The sequence below is a fragment of the Scomber japonicus genome, chromosome 13 (genome assembly GCF_027409825.1).
Source record: "Scomber japonicus isolate fScoJap1 chromosome 13, fScoJap1.pri, whole genome shotgun sequence".
Lineage (NCBI taxonomy): Eukaryota > Metazoa > Chordata > Actinopteri > Scombriformes > Scombridae > Scomber > Scomber japonicus.
The window spans coordinates 22102423-22121083 of NC_070590.1; the positions used below are offsets into that span (position 1 = coordinate 22102423).

Sequence of the window (18661 nt, forward strand, 5' to 3'; positions counted from 1 at the left end):
CTGATATGTACATTTCAGCATGAGTATAATTGTTGCCATAATTCTTTGCACAATTTCCTTGCATCAATGAATGCTACTGCAAAATTATTGTATGCACACAAAATAAAAGCCTTAATCAAAAGACAACAATCAAGTATTTAGCTTGATACAATATGTAACTGAAGGTGTGATACTTCCATTATACCAATAACTTTCAAGCTACAACAAGCTGTAACTATACAAAGAGATTGATAAATTTAAAGCTATTTCAATGTGTTGCTTTTTTCCTTCAATCATATAATTTTTACCACCATTAGGGACAACATAAAAAAGAAAGTAGGGAAGACTTTTACTTGATGTATACAGTGGATGGCATTCACAAACATGATGGGCAGTGATTGCACTCATATCTGTACTGCTTGCTGTTGTGCTGCTTTCCAGAGCGCCCGACCTTTGTGAAACGGCCCAGCAGTGTGGTGGTGTTGGCAGACGAGAGCGTGGAGTTCCACTGTGCAGTTCAAGGAGACCCTGTTCCCACTGTCCGCTGGAGGAAAGATGATTCTGAACTGCCTAAGGGCAGGTAATGCACAAAGGCCTTCTATACACAAAAATCTACCATGCAAACCTGGCGTTTCAACTTTTCCTTTCATCTCTTGATTGTGTGTGTCCGTCCTGCCTTCAGGTTTGAAATCCAAGAGGACCATACCTTGATTGTTCGCCAAGTGACCTCCTCAGATGAGGGCTCCTATACGTGTGTGGTGGAGAACATGGTTGGGAAGTCTGAAGCATCCGCCACGCTCACTGTACACGGTCAGTTCAACCCATCCAAACCACTTTCTCAGTTCACACACTGTTCTCAGAGCCTCAGATTTTCTTTTCACGGATAAGAAGTATTTGCAAGACAGTTTTTCCTGGCCTAACAGGATAACTAATCCTGTCTTGTAGTGTTACAAATTAACAGGCAGTGACTTTTACACTGCTTTTTACCCAGAACTAGTTTTCATTTTTGTGCCATAGGCTGCTGTTGCTCTCAAGACAGTACAGACAGGCAGAATTATCTCTGGGGTTTCTGTGTGTTCCTTTTCACTTCCTGAGTAGAGGTCATATAATGTCTACAACCATCCTCAGTTCTAAAACAAGCAGTGTAGTTTGTTTACAGCACTTTTCATAATAACTCAGTGTATAAACTGAGAAGAGCGTGCTATAAATGTTTGCATAACCGCAGAAAATGGATTCATTTGGTCAAAGCTGTCCTGCCACAATGACACCCTTTAGTTCTTAAATCAGTCACAGGAAATGAGCGGTAAGACACCTCTCATAACTGTACCTACAGGCCCATATATATACACATAAACACACATGGTAGTGGTACAGTGAGTGACACAGGCTGTGAGGACAGTAGGACTTAATTAAAGATAAGACAGGGCTGGTTGCATGCTGGGAAACGACACAGCTCCTATTACATCGTCTTCCTCTCCCCACAAAAACCTGAGAAAATGAGCGCCAAGGGGGACCATAGCTAATTTGGAAAGTGAATGGGGGGGAATGAAGGGCAAGAATAACTGGCAGATGAGTAGAAGTCGTCTTATTGGAGGAAAAAGAATAAAAATACTTTATCTCCACCTGTGCCTGGCTCAACACCAGAAGGAATTCGATTTTTGTAGTGTTGAACCAAAGGTGGCATTATGTGCTCATGATTTTTTTGATAAGGAAATAGAGGGAGGGGGGCATCCTCTTTTTTTGGATTAATAAGAATGAGCTGTTTATTATATACATGTATGTATAGCTATAGTCACAGAATAGTTTTTACTGACCTAAAACATTTGGTTGGTATTAAACAGTTGCCATTTGAAACAGATGTAGCTGGCCATGTAGCAAGCTTACTCATTATAAGGTTTGCCCAGGTTCCAAGTATGACATGGAATGACTGTTTAGCAGTGAACTCATTAAAATGATTGATATACTTTCAGACATTAACTTGGGCGAAACTGCTCAATTGAAATAGGTTTGACTATCCATGAAACACGTATCCTCAGAGAGAGCTTAAACCCAGCTATGTACAAAATCATGTGCTGTACTTTTTAAAATACTTTGAACACAAAAATGTTGAGCAATAACCACAGTCATACTCCCGCTGCAATTCCAAAACCAGCTGGTTAGCTAGCCAGTCATTTCACTATAAATCTAGTTTACAGATGTCAAAATGTACAGTAGCTCCCAAATTTATATTATGTCTTTGTATAGATCGATTAGATGAGCAGAGGTCCCTGCATCACACCAGCAGCTCCCTCCTCTACCTTCCAGACACAGGGCCTCTAAACCTCCGCATAGGTTTATATCCCCCATTAGAAGATTGTAGCTTTGTCCAAATGGGCCTCAAGGCAGGCTAGATCTGTAATTTAAACCAGCACTAACATTTTTCACACCTCAGAGTCAACAATTCTGCTGAGTCTAATAGGGGCTAAACAGTTTATCTTGTCCTTTGACCTGAATACTAACTGTTTCACTTTTCATTCCAGAAGCATAATCTCCTTTTCATGCATGTCATTTCCAAGCCATACTTAAACATGTATGAATAGCTGTTTTTTATTTATTTATATGTTTGTACCAATTCCATTGTGATCACTCATTCAAGCATGTGTGAAATACTTTTAAGTGCATCATCTCAATTGCATATTCCAGTGTGTGCCTTCATTACTCATTACACTGCTCTTTTTTTGTGTCTTTTCCCTTATAGTCAACACTGGTAAGTTGTCATCCGTCCCTCATCCACCATCAGACAGTAACAGGAAATCATGAGCCCCTGTCATTGTCCTAGCTGCTCTATACTTCCATCCACCAATACAGTATGTAATTCATGCTACATGTAGGTAAATGAATAAAATGTGCTGTTTTATTTTTCATTACAAAAGGTAAAGAATGACAATTTATTGCTACATATCTTATAGTTCTTATTTTGAGCTTGTTATGCAGACTGACTGATGTTCCTAAACTGGGAATTAAGGAAATGGGTCAGACTTCCTTGCTAATTAGGGCCCTTTTTCCTCTACAGTGCCTCCAGCTTTTGCCATACGCCCCAGGAACCAGGTGGCGTCAGTGGGCAGGACGGTCACCTTCCAGTGTGAGGCCACTGGTAACCCACAGCCTGCTATCTTCTGGCAGAGGGAGGGCAGTGAGGTGAGATTGACCCTCAGCCTGTCATCACACTAAATCACCACTCTGTGGAAATAAAGCTAATGAAGGGGTTTCTAACTCTGTGATCTCTGTCTCCCCTCCAGAGTCTCTTGTTCTCTTACCAGCCGCCACAGCCCTTCAGCCGTCTGTCTGTCTCCCAGATGGGTAGTTTGACCATTACTGATGTTCAGCGCTCTGATGGTGGCTTCTACAGCTGCCAGGCTCTCAACATCGCTGGCAGTGTTATTACCAAAGCACTGCTGGAGGTTACAGACTGTGAGTAAAGGGAGGGAGTGATGGAGTACAGATGGGGGTGCTTTTATTCACTACCTTTCCAGCTTCTCTCTTTTGTCTTTTGACTGAACGGAATATGTTTCCTTCGTCAAGCAGATTATGTTAAACTGTGAACTGGCCTTGGTTGCACACCGGTGAGAGCTACCTCCCTTACGGGTGTGGTAGTTGGCCTTGGTTACTAACTGTCAGGGGAGATATTTCAGGGGATGCTGCTCACATGATGGGCTCAAAAACCTGTTTCCATGGTGATTGTGTGTAAGGAGTGTCTGGACTCATCTCTCTTACCTCTAAAAAATATAATTTACTATATTGCAAATGTATATCTAAATAAAAAGCACAAATGAGAATATCATAATTATCTACTCTTACTCTAGTTTCCATAAATTTTAAATAGTCTAGTTTACTGTAGACATTTATGAATTAAGACCCCAGGATTGACATATTGTGCCTAGGTACATCTGTATAGAAGGTAGTTTGAGAAACTGTCGCCCAAATCCTATGTGATGAGATAACTTCAATAATTGATTAAAAAAGCAATTTAAATTTGCTTGGAGGCTTACACCAGTAATTACACACCACCAGCAAAGTCTACAGGCTCCCAATTAAATGACCTGTATGATCTGGACTACATGTGTCTTTGTAACTGTGTAACTGTGTACTCAGTACACATACATATTAAATTAATGAAGATAATTGCTTCAGGCTTAGACAGTTATTACATGTACACATTGAGTTGTTCAGTGCAGCTCTGTTAGTTATAATGTATAATCCTCTGCTCATATTGGTAATGCAGCCACCTTAGCTGAGAAATGAGAGGCATCCACTCAGTGAGAAATCTGTTACAGGTAATGGAAATAAAAAAGTGGGGTCATGTTTTATGTATTTTAGTCAGTGGTCTATAGCACTCCACTTTCACTTCTACCTGTTTGTCTCTACTCTCCCCTCCCCCAAATTCTCTCCATCCCACCACACTTCTCTTATCCCCATTTGGAGTGGTGCATTTGTATGGAAATAACTGGTCCACATTACCTCTGGCAGTTTTCAAGGCGTGTTTCCATCATCTTTTTTTTGCTATTCTTTTTATTTATTTATTTAGAACCCCTGCCCCCATCCGCAGGGTTTTTAAATGTAAGAGAGAGCTCTGTTATCTAAGTGGGATTGTTATTAGTTGGGCTTTTGCCGTTGTGATTGGAGTCGGCTCCAGCAGTACCTCTGCTGAATGAACGATTAGTTGCTCTCCGCTGGAGGGGAAAAGTTGATTTCTTTTTCCTCCGCTGCCTGCACAGCCACCTAAACCTATTGTTCTCTCTCTTTACCAATTTTCCTCTCAATATCTTCCACATCTTATCTGTCTTGCACTTTTTGGCAGTATTTCATTTTTTTCATTTCTCATTTTCTACTTTCATCTTTTTTGCTTTTATTTTTGTCTCTCTCTTCCTAACTTTGATCTTCTTTGAACATCAATTCCAATTTTCCAATTCCACACTGCAAGTTGCTATTTACTGTTTTGACTATTAATACAATATTAACCTCTGTACAATAATTTCGTTTCCTATAAATTAGCATATGATCTCTACTCCAACAATTTCTTTCTGTAACCTTAGTCAACTGTTATTTTTTTAAAGTTTAACCTTGCTTTACCCATATTTTACTCACAATGACAGCATTTTTTCTCCAACCTCAACCAAGGTGCCTAAACGTGACCACAAAACCTTTAAACCTATTATAGGTGAAGTGGCTATGATGGACAAAAAAATAAAAACACATGTTCAATATGAGCTGTGAACATTTTGCAATGATGTTAGATATAAACATTTCATTATTATTCTTTCTATTTCCTACTATATGTTATTTTTTCTTCTTTATTTTAGCGGCTGGGTCAGACCACCCTCCTCCTGTGATTAGACAGGGACCAATCAATCAGACTGTTCCTGTGGACAGCACTGTGGTGTTAGGTTGCCAAACTGCAGGCACTCCACCTCCTACAGTCCAATGGAAGAAGGATGGTGTGGTGGTGTCTCCAGTGGACTCCCGCATGTCCATATCAGACACAGGATCATTGGAGATTCGCTACACCAAGGTAGGGGATGAAGTAATACAGCAGTTAGTACTGACAGCACTGAGCCAAGCCAGCCCACTAATGTCTGCTATTATATGTCCCCCTCCCTCAGCTGGGAGACACAGGCTTCTACACTTGTTTAGCTTCTAGTCCCAATGGAGAGGCCTCCTGGACATCATACTTACAAGTTGAAGGTAGGTTACTCAAATTGAGACCAATAAATTAAAGTTGCTAACACACAGTAGAGACTCCTATGTAGCTTGCGTAGTTCACTTTTTCATTTATTGGTATCTCCCTGGCAGAGTTTGGAGTTGTTGTGCAGTCCAGTCACCCTACAGACCCGAACCTGATGCCCAGCGCTCCATCTAAACCTGAGGTGACTGACATCTCGCGTACCTCTGTCACTCTATTGTGGAAATCCAACCCAAATTCAGGAGCACCTACATCCTACATAATCGAGGCATTCAGGTTAGACAAACAGTATGTAGTAGCCAGCATGTTTTAATAACATATATTATCAAGCCCGACTTAAAATTTGCCTTATATCTGTGTGTTATCCTTGCTTTACCTCTCCCTGCAGTTATACATTGGGCAGCAGATGGGTGACCCTAGCTGAGCATGTGAAAACACAGACCTTTGTCCTGAGGAACCTAAAGCCTGCAACTGTCTACCTCTTCATGGTCAGAGCAGTGAATGCTTATGGCCTCAGTGACCCCAGTACAATCTCTGATGCGGTCAGAACACAAGGTCAGTGTGAGTTTGACATTTACCTCATCTCTTACCTCATCTTCAGTTGAACCGAAGAGAATATGCATGTTTATATCAGTAAGTAATGGTATTCAACTTATTTTTCTCTTTTGGTACCCACAGACAGCACTTCCACCATGCAGGGAGTGGATCATCGTCACATCCAGAGGGAGCTGGGAGAAGTTGTGATCCACCTGCACACACCAACTGTCCTGTCCTCTTCTGCTGTCAGGGTGCACTGGATGGTAAGGGGATCACATGCAGTAATGATGGAGTGGAGATGGAATCATCTACTCTAAAGTGTCTTGTGTGAAGACACTTGGAAACATTTATTTTATGCTGAAATGACTTCAAGTTTTTCCTCTAAACACTTATTAGCAGAGAATAAATCCACTGCCCAGAGAAGTGAATTGCCCTTTTTTCCACTTATTTACAGCATTTTTCTATGTGGATGTGTTTTCATGTCTGTGTCTGTGTGTGTAGGTAGGAATGACTTAAATCACTTTCAGGGACACAAACCGTTACATTTAGGACAGCTTGTGCAATTGGTGACAAAAGCTGTGTCCCCAGAGGGTAAAACTCAGATTTTTGGGTCAGTGGTTAAGGCTAGCATAAGGCTAGGGCATGGTTAGGGTTAGGGTAAGTCTCCAGGAAATGAATATAAGTCTATGTAAATACCCCAAAAGTGACTTAAGCAAACCTATGTGTGTGGATGCCCTAGCTGGAATTTTTAAGGCATCCATTGTCATAATTGCGTGGTTTAGATGGAAACTGCTTAGTCCTCTCCTGGTTTGATTTTAACTAGAACCATGCTGAGGGGAAACTATTAATGACCTCATATGGCGGTTTACAGTAAGAATTCACAGATATGGGGAAATGTTATTCTGTGTCACCCTAAAGGCAAAAGGAATTAACTGATTTTTAACAGATCCTTCCTGCAGGATGTTCACTCTTGCACAAAACAATGCTCTAACCTGGTGTGTGTAGTTTCAGTTCACATGCAACAAAGATTACAGTACTTTCACACATTTGATTCAAACCCAGATGCTCAGTTGCTCATGAGTAAAAGGGAACACGCTGACATTTATGCTGTATGTTCCTGCATTTCCAATAGGTCGAGCAGCAATCTCCATACATCCAGGGTTACAAGGTGCTGTACAGGGCGTCTGCTGATCATGGGCAGCCTGAGGGGCACTGGAGTGTTGTGGAGGTACACACCCCGCAGGAGGACGGGCTGGTTATCGGTCAGCTCAAGAGGGGATCCATCTATGAGTTCAAAGTGCGCCCCTTCTTTGATGAATTCCAGGGAGCTGACAGTGATGTGAAAGTAGTCAGGACATTGGAAGAAGGTGACTGTCTGGAAACTTTTCTTTCACAGTATTAAATGTATGTATTAGTAGCAGAGAGGAATCAAATAACATCTTTTATTGACTGATAATGCAAACAACAGATATTGTTTTATTTAGTGCTGTGCAGTGTTGTTAGAGACACAGACCATACTTGGGATGCATACAGCATCAGATGAGACTTTATGTCTCCTTGGTTAACCATATGTTCCATTGCTTCAGCCCCTAGTAGAGCACCCCAGGGTGTTACAGTGACAAAGAGTGATGCCAATGGGACTGCCATCCTCGTTACTTGGAAACCACCTCCAGAACTGGAAGAGGGTGGAGTCATCCAGGAGTACAAAGTAAGAGAAGAAGGCTCCTGCCCTCTACTGTACCCATGTTCTGAATCATGTGTATTCCAGTTTAAATGTAAATTGTATCTTTGTGAGGCTGATGATGCCTCTTGTGTTGTCGGATGTGTCCCTCAGGCAATCACTGTCATCTCGTTTCCTCCTCACCCTCTCTTGACAGATTTGGTGCCTGGGTAATGAGAGTCGGTATCATGTGAACCAATCGGTCGATGGCTCCACCTTCTCTGTGCTCATTCCCAGTCTGGCACCAGGAATTCGCTACAGTGTAGAGGTTGCGGCTAGCAATGGTGCTGGGCCTGGTGTCAGGAGTGATGTCACTTTCTTTCAATTAGGTGAGAGCACTCCCTAAAAAGGAGGGTACGGTTAATAAGCTATCACAAAACTGGGCTTGTAAAATCTCACATTACCTCAAGGTGAAAGCTCTAATTCTCAGTTTCTTGTCCTGCTGTTTATGGGAAATTTCAATGAATCATCTAAAGCTCATGTTGTGCCTACCCTTGACTTTTCAGGTTATGTTTTTAACAATGCATGATTTTGTAACTTTTTTTGAACACATGAATTATGCTTTCTTGTCATCATTGCTGTTGTTTTCCTGCATGTATAATGTCTGACTTCTGACTTTCTTCCTTCATTGATCAGACTCTGCAGGCCAGATGATGGATATCAGTGAGGAAAGAGACACATTGTCTCAGATCTCAGACGTAGTGAGGCAGCCAGCATTTATTGCTGGCATTGGCGCCACCTGCTGGTTGGTCCTCATGATTTTCAGTGTATGGCTGTATCGTCACCGCAAGAAGAGAAGTGGCCTCAGCAGCACATACACTGGCATCCGCAAGGGTGTGTGTCTCTCTGTTATGTGTATATTCTAAAAAGGCAGATGGATAGATATGTGTATGTTCAAGATGCTAATTTACAGCTGTGTAGGCCAAGTGTACGTCTGCAAAACAGGTAATCAATTTACTCTTGTGGGAACATGTGAAGGTCATTATGATTGTAGAAATGATCAGGCCATGACATGTTGCCACCACACTAGACAGCAGTCTTCATCTCAGTGATGTTAAAGAATATTTTCAGAGGTTGATAAGCAGATCACATCAAAGGGTGAAAAATACTCTGGTCTAATCTTCCTATGACACAAAGACTTCAGAAACAAATTAGACCCTTTTTCATTTGCGACTCTGCAGACATTCAAAGGCTGACCTTTAGTCGCTCATTTCCTCAACACAAAACAGTTCTTGGAGGTGCAGGCCTGTCAACCTGCCATTACCATGTCTGCTACAACATCACTGTTATTTTTCTCTCTCCCCCGGGTTGCCTGTCACCCCCATTAACCTCCACCTGGACACTTGTGTCAAAGACAGAGGCTGCAGTAAGGCAGTTGGCATGTGGTTATTTAAATATTTGGACACATAGGTTTTTTTTACTTGTAGAGCTGTCTATCAATTCTGTGTGCACACAGCAGATGATAGGTGCATAGATATGACAAACCTCACAACTAAACTCATAGTTACATTAATAAAAAAGTATATTGAAATAATCCAATATGTTCATCTTACTTTGTTTCTCCTCCTTTGTGTGTCCCAACAGTCCCATCATTCACCTTCACACCTACAGGTATGTACAGTATGATAAATCTGCTAATGATAACTTGTGTTGCGTAACTATTTACTTGGGAGGTTAATCATCTTTTTTATCATTATATATACTGCACAACAGAAAGAGCCACATAAACAAACAAAAAAAAGATGAAGAGAAAGGTGAAACACTATCAAAAATATCAACTAAACTTAAAAATGATGGACTGAAGTAGCACTTGATGTTTTACTATTGAGTTGTTACAGTGCATAAATACAATACAGGCATATAAAGATGTCTGTTGAACTAAACTGGATTTTGCTGGTTATAAAACGATATTATAAGCTTTAAGCATAAACATCTGCAGGCAGATAGTTTGCCAGGCCCACCTACTCACAAGGTTAGGTTCATTATAATAAATAAGGAAAAATATAGAATGCGTTAACTGTATTTGATGTTTCACAAGTGCTATCACTTGAGAAACTATCTTAAACAATGTTTCTGATTCATTTGTGAATGTATGCCAAGAGCAGTAAAAGTGAAGGCAATTATTTGTGTTGTCTTCCTGCCCATTAAACCATATAGTCAGACTTTATACCATGTGAAAGGAAGTATGCATTAAAGAGAGTGTAGACTTTTGCCTTAAGATTTTAGTTTGAAATCTGTACTTGCCTTTCATAGTTTCTCTCTGCCTTTAGCACTTCCGCTTTTTGACAGCTCATCAAGTTTTACCTTTTTTATGCTTCCCTTTGCAGTTGCATATCAAAGAGGAGAATCTGTGTGCGGTGCTGGCAGGTGTGTGATATTTTTGTTCCTTTGTGTTATATTAAGATTAACAGAAGACATGCACTTACGTTAAGAGAACACTAGGGGGAGGTGTCTGCCTTCTCTAAATAAAGAACCTCATGCACCCACCCAACACACATCAGTGATATATGAGGACTGCAGGTTTTGATTGACAGCTCTGTGGTCCTCCTTGTTGCAGACCTGGCCTTCTCAGCATGGGGGAACCTCTGAACCAGCTGTGGCTGCCAGAAAATTGGCCAAATGCATGTGCCAATCACAAGGACTGTAGCATCAACTGCTGCAATAATGGCAATGGCACCAGTGACAGTAACATGACAACATACAGCCGACCAGGTTAGTGCATGACTGAGTTCATGTCATTATTCGGGTAGGAGCTTTTGTGATACATGTTGGGTGTCTAATTAAAACCAAACAGCTCCCAACAAAGCTGAAGCGGTGCGTCTTGCTGTGTTCTCGCTGTGTTTCATGTGCCGCTTTGTTTCACATCCTTCTCAGCTGACTGCATCGCTAACTACGGAAACCATCCAGAAAACAAACAGATTGGTTCTGAGACGGCTATTTACAGTGATGTGAACCTCTCCAACAAGCTGAACGAGATTAAAACATTCAACAACTCCAGTTTGTGCTATGCAAGTCCAGGCGGAGATTCAGCAGCCACATATGAACCCATCCCATATGCCACCACACAACTCATTCAGGCCAGTATTAAGAATAAAGCAGCCAGTGGGGGTGCTATCGTAGAGCCTCTGGACATGCCCTGCTGGAAACCTCCCAACCCCCCTCCAATACCAAAAGAGATGGTAGCACAGATGCAGTACAACATAATGGAGCAAAATATGCTAAATAAAGGTAAAGTGAGGCTAAATTTAATTTGCTTAACTTAATGTGAATGGAAAAAAAGAAACATGTTGTGAATTTTCTCACTGTTTTTTTTTTCAGATCATCTGCAAGGGGGTGAAGGAATGATCCATCCTAAAACTATCCCCTACAACCAGACCCGTGATCACAGCACTGGAGGCTCACACCACAGCTCAGACAGAGGCAGCAACAGCACCTCAGGTGAGGCCGAGAGCTGAGCTTTAACAGATGTGTGGTGATTTTTAACAAATCAAGACAGAAGTCTGTGTTTACCATTGGGTTTTCCTCTCATTTCTCAGGCAGTCAAAATCAAAGGAGGGGACCGCGGGCCCCAAAGACACCAAAACATAATGCAGCGAGCTGGGGAGAAGCTCTGTCTCCTCCCCATGCTAATGCCTGGAACTGTGATGAATATAGCCTACCCATGGAAAAGAGGTAGACACACACAGATTGCATATATGCATACAGCACAAAAAAACACAGGGTCTTTGAGTCAGTAGTGCTGAAGTAGGTCACCAGATGTATTACTTTATTTGTTTTAAACTGACTTTAAAAAACAATACTACACAAAATTATCACATAAGCGTTATTAAAGGAATGCAGTGAACACCTGAAAACGATCAGAACAGCCTTAATGTTACCACCAGCAATTAAACCAATCTAATTAAACAATTTAGATATTTGTTATTGTCACACAGTCAGTTTACTATAATTGTTAAAACTTAATGAAAAGTATAATGGAAAATCAGAAATAACCGTGAATTCAAGACGTATGCAGCCTTTCAGCAATAAAAATACAAATTATGCAGAAAGCTTACTCTTCACCTTTGTTCATTCTCTAAAGGAAATGTGTGTTTTAATGGAGGTCCAAGAGTTTGCATTAATGTCAAATGGGCTCTGGCTAATGTGACAGGTTTGCTGGCATCCCTCATTCCTTTAGCCATAATTAGCTATAATTATCCTTTTCTTATCAGTTTTGATCCAGAGGAGAGAATAGAAAGCTGTCCGACTCCACCAGTTAGAGGAGCAGCCTCATCTGCTACTGAAGTGCCCTATAGTCACCCAACTACCACAATAACGCAGGGAGACCTGAGCTTGCGTGATGGAACTGAGCATGTCAGGTAACCACATTAAACCTTCCTGCCTGCTACTTTTTATCTGATATAATAAAAAACTGTTGTGACAAGACTGTACATATTTTCTTTAAACGCACTTTACAGTCAGCACATCTCCAGCCACCAGCACCCTCTTTCCCCAACACACACCTACAGCTCCATACCCCTCTGCATGGATACCGATGGACAGGAAGAGGACGATGAGGAGGCAGAGGAAGAGACAGACACAGAGTTGGCAGAAAGTCACTACAGCCAACACCACAAGCAGCAGAAGCACAAACACCAGCTGCATCACCCCTCTCAACACAAGCTGCTCCTCCACGGGCTGGAGCAGACCCCAGCCTCCAGCATCGGGGATCTGGACAGATCAGTCACAGGGTCCATGGTTAACAGCTGGGGCTCGGCATCGGAGGATAACATCTCATCAGGCAGGTCCAGCATTGTCAGCACTTCAGAAGGATCCTTCTTTACAGACGGCGATTTCAACCAGGCAGTAGCATCTTCGCGGGATATTGTAGGCCTGCGCATGTGTAGATACCCAGACGAGTCAGGTGAGAAGGCTTCTGTGGAAAAATGAGCACATTCATCTTATAATATCATTTTATAATCATATCTCATATTATCACATTTCTTTACTTTGTTTGATTTGTTTGTTAATTGAAACATTTACTTATTTATGTTTTGTCAAGGTTCTTCTTCAGTGACATGTTTTTCGTCCATGGCGTGAATCTGGCCATGTTTGGGATACTATATGTCATTTCCACTGCCTCTATTCATATTTCACATTTTTTAGTGTTTTATTTTAAATGAAGGAACATTTGATAAATGTACTTAAAAATTGCAAATATACATTAAAATCAGATAGAACAACTACCATGTTAAGTAATATAAGCCCTTGAAAAACTGGTATTAAATCTTCAAGTATTTAACTTAAATACCCATGACTACATAAGCAACACTCAAATAGGGTTGAGTAGTTTAGTTAGTTGGTTTGACAATAAAATATAGTTAGTTGTTCAGGGAAAAATGTCACTGTGGTCCTAATTTAGGACAATAAGAAGTTGATGGAGAAACCATGTTTATAGCTTAAAATTCATCCAATGAATATTTGACAAATAGTGTTAATTTTAGTACAATTTAAATATTAAAAAAGGTTAATTCTGTAAGTTTATTGTTATGTACTGCAATATTCAGTGTAACTTAACATTTTATTATTTGTGATGATTTAAGGCCGGCGGCATCAGCGACCCAGCAGCCCCATGTCCACAGACAGCAACATGAGTCCTGCAATAACACATAAAAGACCTAGGAGGCATAAACAGAACCAGTCTGGTCAACAGGGCTACCAACCCAAAGACGTCTTTAATGATGGTAAATTCTTAACCAACGTTTAGAACAGAGATTTCCTTCTGTGCATCTCATCACAATATAACATTTGGATTTGTGTGTCCTGGTGTGTCCCCAGACTCCTGCATGCCTCTGAATTTCACCAGCCAAATGTCCCATGGTGACTATAAAGTGAGGGGGGCCACGCTGCCTCGGATGGGCTCTGGGGAGGGCCGGGGTCGACGAGGCAGCGCTGGGACTCACAGGGTCAGGGAGGGTACGCTTGAGCAGAGAGAGAGTCAGGACAGGCACAAGACTCCATTAGGAGGGAAAGGAGGCAGCAAAGGCAGACAGCACTCAGGTACAATACTGGCTAGATTATAATGCTCACTTTGAAAACCTGCAGTCTAGACATCTAAAATCCTTACTTTCTTGTCTCTCCTGCAGAATTAGGTGACGTTCTTCTGTATAGTCGTCCATCTTTCCCATCGGGTCAACCTCTGAGGGAGGCTGATGATCCTAATTCATCCAGCTTTACATCATGTGGAGACTCAAGGACCAAACAGGGAGGACAGGTGGCACCTACAGGACAAGTGTAGGACGTAAGTCAAAGTCATGAATCAAAACTCTGGATGTAACATTTTGTTAGCTTTATTGTTCAAATGTCAATTCCACAAATACATGTCTCTTTTATTATCTGTTCCACGATTTAAGTTAAGCAGCACAAGACAAACACAACACTATTTTGTTCCCACAGTTCCTGAAAAGCTGAGAAGCAACGTGAGCACAAGAATATCCTACAGTTGCTTCACACGAAGGACAATGACCCTTTCGATATGGAAGAAGACTCCAAAAAAATACTGCACAATACATGCTATTATTTTCTACTTCAAATTTCTCATTAGGTGTTGGAAAAAAAGGAAAAAAAAAGTGCTCTCATGTTCAAGTCAATGAACTTCAATTTGATGCACTGCTTATTGTTAGCTTTTTGGGTGACCAGCTTCCACGAGCCTGAACAGCAGGTCGCTCAGTAAAGTAAGATGAATGCACATTTTTGGCGGTTGTGAGTGTCTACAAAAATAATGTCCCTGACAACTGCTTCATGCGATCCATATTATGATCTTTGCTTGTCAGTTGTCTTGTTCTTTTACTGTAATTGATATTGAGTCTTTTCCAGCCATCTTGTAAATTGTTTACTGCCACAGAAGTGCTTGAAATTCAAATTTTATATAACAGTGTTAATGTTTTCTAAGTGATGTACATCTTGTCTTTGTATTATTTGTTCTACTTTGGTTATAAAAGCACAATCACTTAATTTTATTATTATTATATGAATTTCAGTCTGGAGGAAGTCTTTTGGAGTCTTGTTAATCATTTCATCAGTTCACTTCAGACTGAGAAAAATGATTGTTGATTGTGATTGTGCATTCAGTTGCGTACATTTTGAGCTGCTTTCATTCAGATTTGAAATATCTGTTGTGTGTACTGAGAGAATTGCATGCAGATTCACCTGTAGGAGTTTTGACATATTGACTGCTTTGTCCTCTCTTTGGGATGATGAAAACTCTGGTCATGGACTGGTTCCATTTATTGTTTTCTCCAATTAATCCATTTCATCTACGTCCGTGTTTGCTTAACCTTGGCCATAACTTCTGGTGCAGGGTTGGACAGTATGCCCAAATGATCAAATTACTCAATATGAATCTCTAACTGACCTAAAGTCACTGTAGCAATTTCCAATAAATGAACTGCCTGAATACCATACAATGAAACTGAGAATAACTACAGCAATCACTGACATCTAACCAGATGTTCAACCTTATTAAATGAATCAGAATCTAGCTGGTCTCACAAGTGAGCCTTCAAAACAAAGAAAGAAAATTATAACTGTTATATTTATAGATTTTAGTCATATTGTCCAGCCCTATTCTATAAGTTTTATATGGAACAGGTATGTCACTTTAACTACTCTACTCTACTTTGAATAAATATTGCTAACAACAAATTACTCATTTCTGTAACCAAATTCTTTATAGCTTTCACTGGAGATTCTGCTTTCCAGATTCAAATGTGACAAAGAAAGAATGAGATCCTGCAAAAAATCAGCCAGTGTTTACCATGAAAATGTAAACAACTGTCTATCCTTTCTGTTATTTCACCTATGTCTACGATGGTGGTTTTCAAAGTTGTAACTTTCACAAAACTAAAGTAAAGTAAAAAAAAAAATAATATAATATGTTTAATGTTTATTGGTCCTTTTTGATGATCTTCTGTGAAGACACACACAGAACTCAGACAACCATGGAAAAGGAGGATACGTCATGGGTGTTTTTTGTTTGTTTGTTTGACCTTGCAAGGTTTCAATAAAATTACACATATACTGTATACTGTACCACACATTCAGTCAGATTTTGAATATATTCAAAGATGTTTGTTAATTCATTCATTTCAAAACTGTCGCAAGAATTTTACTGATTGTCTACTTGATGGTCCCATACTGTAGGTAAACCTATCCAATTATGTGGTATCAAGGTGAGATGGATGAGGGAGACAGGAAAACTGACTGAGGGTGAGACATGCTATTTAATTAACCTCACTTGTGAACCCTCATCAGCACAACACCTGTATGTTGCTGTTGAAAGCAAGGTTTTCACAGATGTCTTTCAGTATGTGTGTGTGTGTGTGTGTGTGTGTGAGAGAGAGAGAGAGAGATTGTCATCAATTGGTATAATTATATAGACCTCAGTGTGATTTATTGGTAAAAACCAGAACCAGTCCATTCAGCAATGATAAGTAAGGTGAGCAACTCCTGTGACCTTTGTGATCCCTAATTTCAGATCACCCTCTGACATCACTCTCTGACAAGCAGAATAGGAAAAAAACAGTTTTGCATACACTGTGATGGAAATCACATTCAGATCACAGGGATGACTCAGATTTCCTGATCAAATGTCGACTTAGTCCTTAATCTCAGATCTACAAGATAGACGTTGTTAGGTCTTTTTCAAACACTGAAACAGTGAAAAGAGATTATGGATTTATATTCACTGAGTGGAAAGGGACACAACTCTAAATGAATGCTAAAGTTGCTACAGTATACATATCTGCTGTATGTGTGAATAAGCAATTGATGCTAACAAGTTTTCCATTCCAGCTTAAAATGTGATATTATGTCATTGTGTTCACATCTGCTACTCCCCTCAAGTGACCAGAAAATGAGTTATTGCAGGTTTAACTTGAGAGTGTCAGTGTATGTAAATTTATCAGGGAATAAAATCTCCTTATATATGACTCATTTCTGAAGGTCAACTGACCTAGTAAGAGACCAAGAGCCAATTATAAGGGATAATGATAATAGTTAAAGCCTTTTTTCAGTAATTAAACCCTCTTACAGCCCATAGCTCCTCTACTACTACTTGGCTTTTGTCCATCTTGATGAAATTTGGCTTTCAGAACACATATTGTATGGCTAAGGTTAAGAGGATCAAAGATTGAAGAATAGTCTCTTCACCTTGCAAGCAGGGTTGTACTTATCCTTGAAGTGCCATATTTCTTCAATGATGTCCTCATGCCAACTTCTATATATGAGCACAACATGACCTGAAAGATCATGTAGCAACAGAAAACTTCAGTGCAATGAGGAGGGCCACTCTGCACTTTTCCACCTAGAATCACTAACATCAGAGGGTTTATTTTACAAACCTTGCTGTAGGCTCACTGATCCACAACAACCCACATGACTCACTTATTCTATGACTCTGTCACAATAGTAGTTTTGGCTACAACTTGTTTTCAACAGTCCATTAACCTTACACACTCTGCTGCTTTGTGACAGTACCGGAGAAGTCAAGTGAAGTGTGCATTGAAGATCTCCAACTGCTCATGTCCAAAACACACCTTATTTATTCTGATGATAGAACAAAAAATAAGAAAAAACTTGAAAGCTAGTTACTGTATACCTCTACAATTTAAACTAAGCACTCATCTCTAAACCACTACTTATTGTTCTTTATCAGATCTTTAAATGATCTTTATATGTAATGAATTTGCTTTGACACCGACACAATGAGCAAAGGAAGCACTATACATTTGGATGACACGTATGATTTCTGTGTGCAACTGCTGATACTTTGTTACCTTTCATAATACATATATAAAGGCTGCATTTATAAGGTTTGTCCATTTACAATAGGTGAGAGGCACAAAGCTTATTTTCCATTAAACCTGTCATAGCATCATCTGTGTGTGTGTGTGTGTGTGTGTGTGTGTGTGTGTGTGTGTGTGTGTGTGTGTGTGTGTGTCCTACTTGTGCAAAAAGGCTGACCTCCTTTGCAGTTGTACAGCTGTCAACAGCTACCACACAGTGTGATCCACCTTTTTTTGTCCAATTAGCACTTCAAGCTGGAGTGATGTGACTGTTAGGACTAAATGGCGGGTGAATAATTTTAACCAAAACTGTTGAAGGTGATGTCCACTCCGGTCAGCTTCACTGACATATGATTGTTCTATAAAAAGAAAAAAAACAAACCTCAAAATGTATCAACTTTTCACTGTTGCCTTTGAGGTGATGATTACGTAAAACAAAGTGGAACAGAGTGCGAGTGAGCGTTGCTTAAATGGGAACCTGAATATCCATTTTTTTAATGCTTTTTCATCCTGAGTCATAGATACATTCAGTATCTTTTGAAATTATTCCAATAACTTGATTGCAACCAATCAATTGCAACCATCTTCTTAACACCATGAATAGCTGCCTTTATCCCATCTATTTCTTTTTTTCCTTTTCAAGGACAACTGTCTACAGTAGGTTATTCACAAGTGTTTGCCTCAGTTTATATGATACTGTGTGTGTGTGTGTGTAGGTGTGTGTGTGTGTGTGTGTGTGCAAAGGCATGTGTGTGCTGCCAAGTTTCATTTTCAATTTTACCATGTTTATCCAGCAGATTCTCTGCAATCTGTTGACAAAGAAAGGCCATGACAACTAGGGCAAATGTGGCAGAATTGCAGAGAAGCTGACAGAAAAAAAAA

At 40.2% G+C, this 18661-nt stretch overlaps 1 protein-coding gene across 1 annotated transcript in view; it reads left to right on the forward strand.

Moving 5' to 3' along the window:
* Positions 1 to 15426, forward strand: part of LOC128371453 (roundabout homolog 1-like) — a 79308-nt gene extending 63882 nt beyond the window's left edge. The window contains exons 5-30 of the mRNA XM_053331780.1: positions 421 to 559; positions 662 to 789; positions 2717 to 2725; positions 3032 to 3156; positions 3258 to 3429; positions 5319 to 5527; positions 5619 to 5700; positions 5809 to 5974; positions 6087 to 6253; positions 6377 to 6498; positions 7368 to 7602; positions 7822 to 7943; positions 8113 to 8284; positions 8592 to 8789; positions 9540 to 9566; positions 10283 to 10322; positions 10513 to 10667; positions 10830 to 11183; positions 11274 to 11393; positions 11492 to 11627; positions 12167 to 12313; positions 12413 to 12858; positions 13538 to 13678; positions 13773 to 13994; positions 14081 to 14235; positions 14391 to 15426. Of these exons, the coding sequence (XP_053187755.1) occupies positions 421 to 559; positions 662 to 789; positions 2717 to 2725; positions 3032 to 3156; positions 3258 to 3429; positions 5319 to 5527; positions 5619 to 5700; positions 5809 to 5974; positions 6087 to 6253; positions 6377 to 6498; positions 7368 to 7602; positions 7822 to 7943; positions 8113 to 8284; positions 8592 to 8789; positions 9540 to 9566; positions 10283 to 10322; positions 10513 to 10667; positions 10830 to 11183; positions 11274 to 11393; positions 11492 to 11627; positions 12167 to 12313; positions 12413 to 12858; positions 13538 to 13678; positions 13773 to 13994; positions 14081 to 14232 (3986 nt within the window). The 3' untranslated portion in view covers positions 14233 to 14235; positions 14391 to 15426. The remainder of the gene's footprint in view (positions 1 to 420; positions 560 to 661; positions 790 to 2716; positions 2726 to 3031; positions 3157 to 3257; positions 3430 to 5318; positions 5528 to 5618; positions 5701 to 5808; positions 5975 to 6086; positions 6254 to 6376; positions 6499 to 7367; positions 7603 to 7821; positions 7944 to 8112; positions 8285 to 8591; positions 8790 to 9539; positions 9567 to 10282; positions 10323 to 10512; positions 10668 to 10829; positions 11184 to 11273; positions 11394 to 11491; positions 11628 to 12166; positions 12314 to 12412; positions 12859 to 13537; positions 13679 to 13772; positions 13995 to 14080; positions 14236 to 14390) is intronic.
* Positions 15427 to 18661: the final 3235 nt, after the last annotated feature.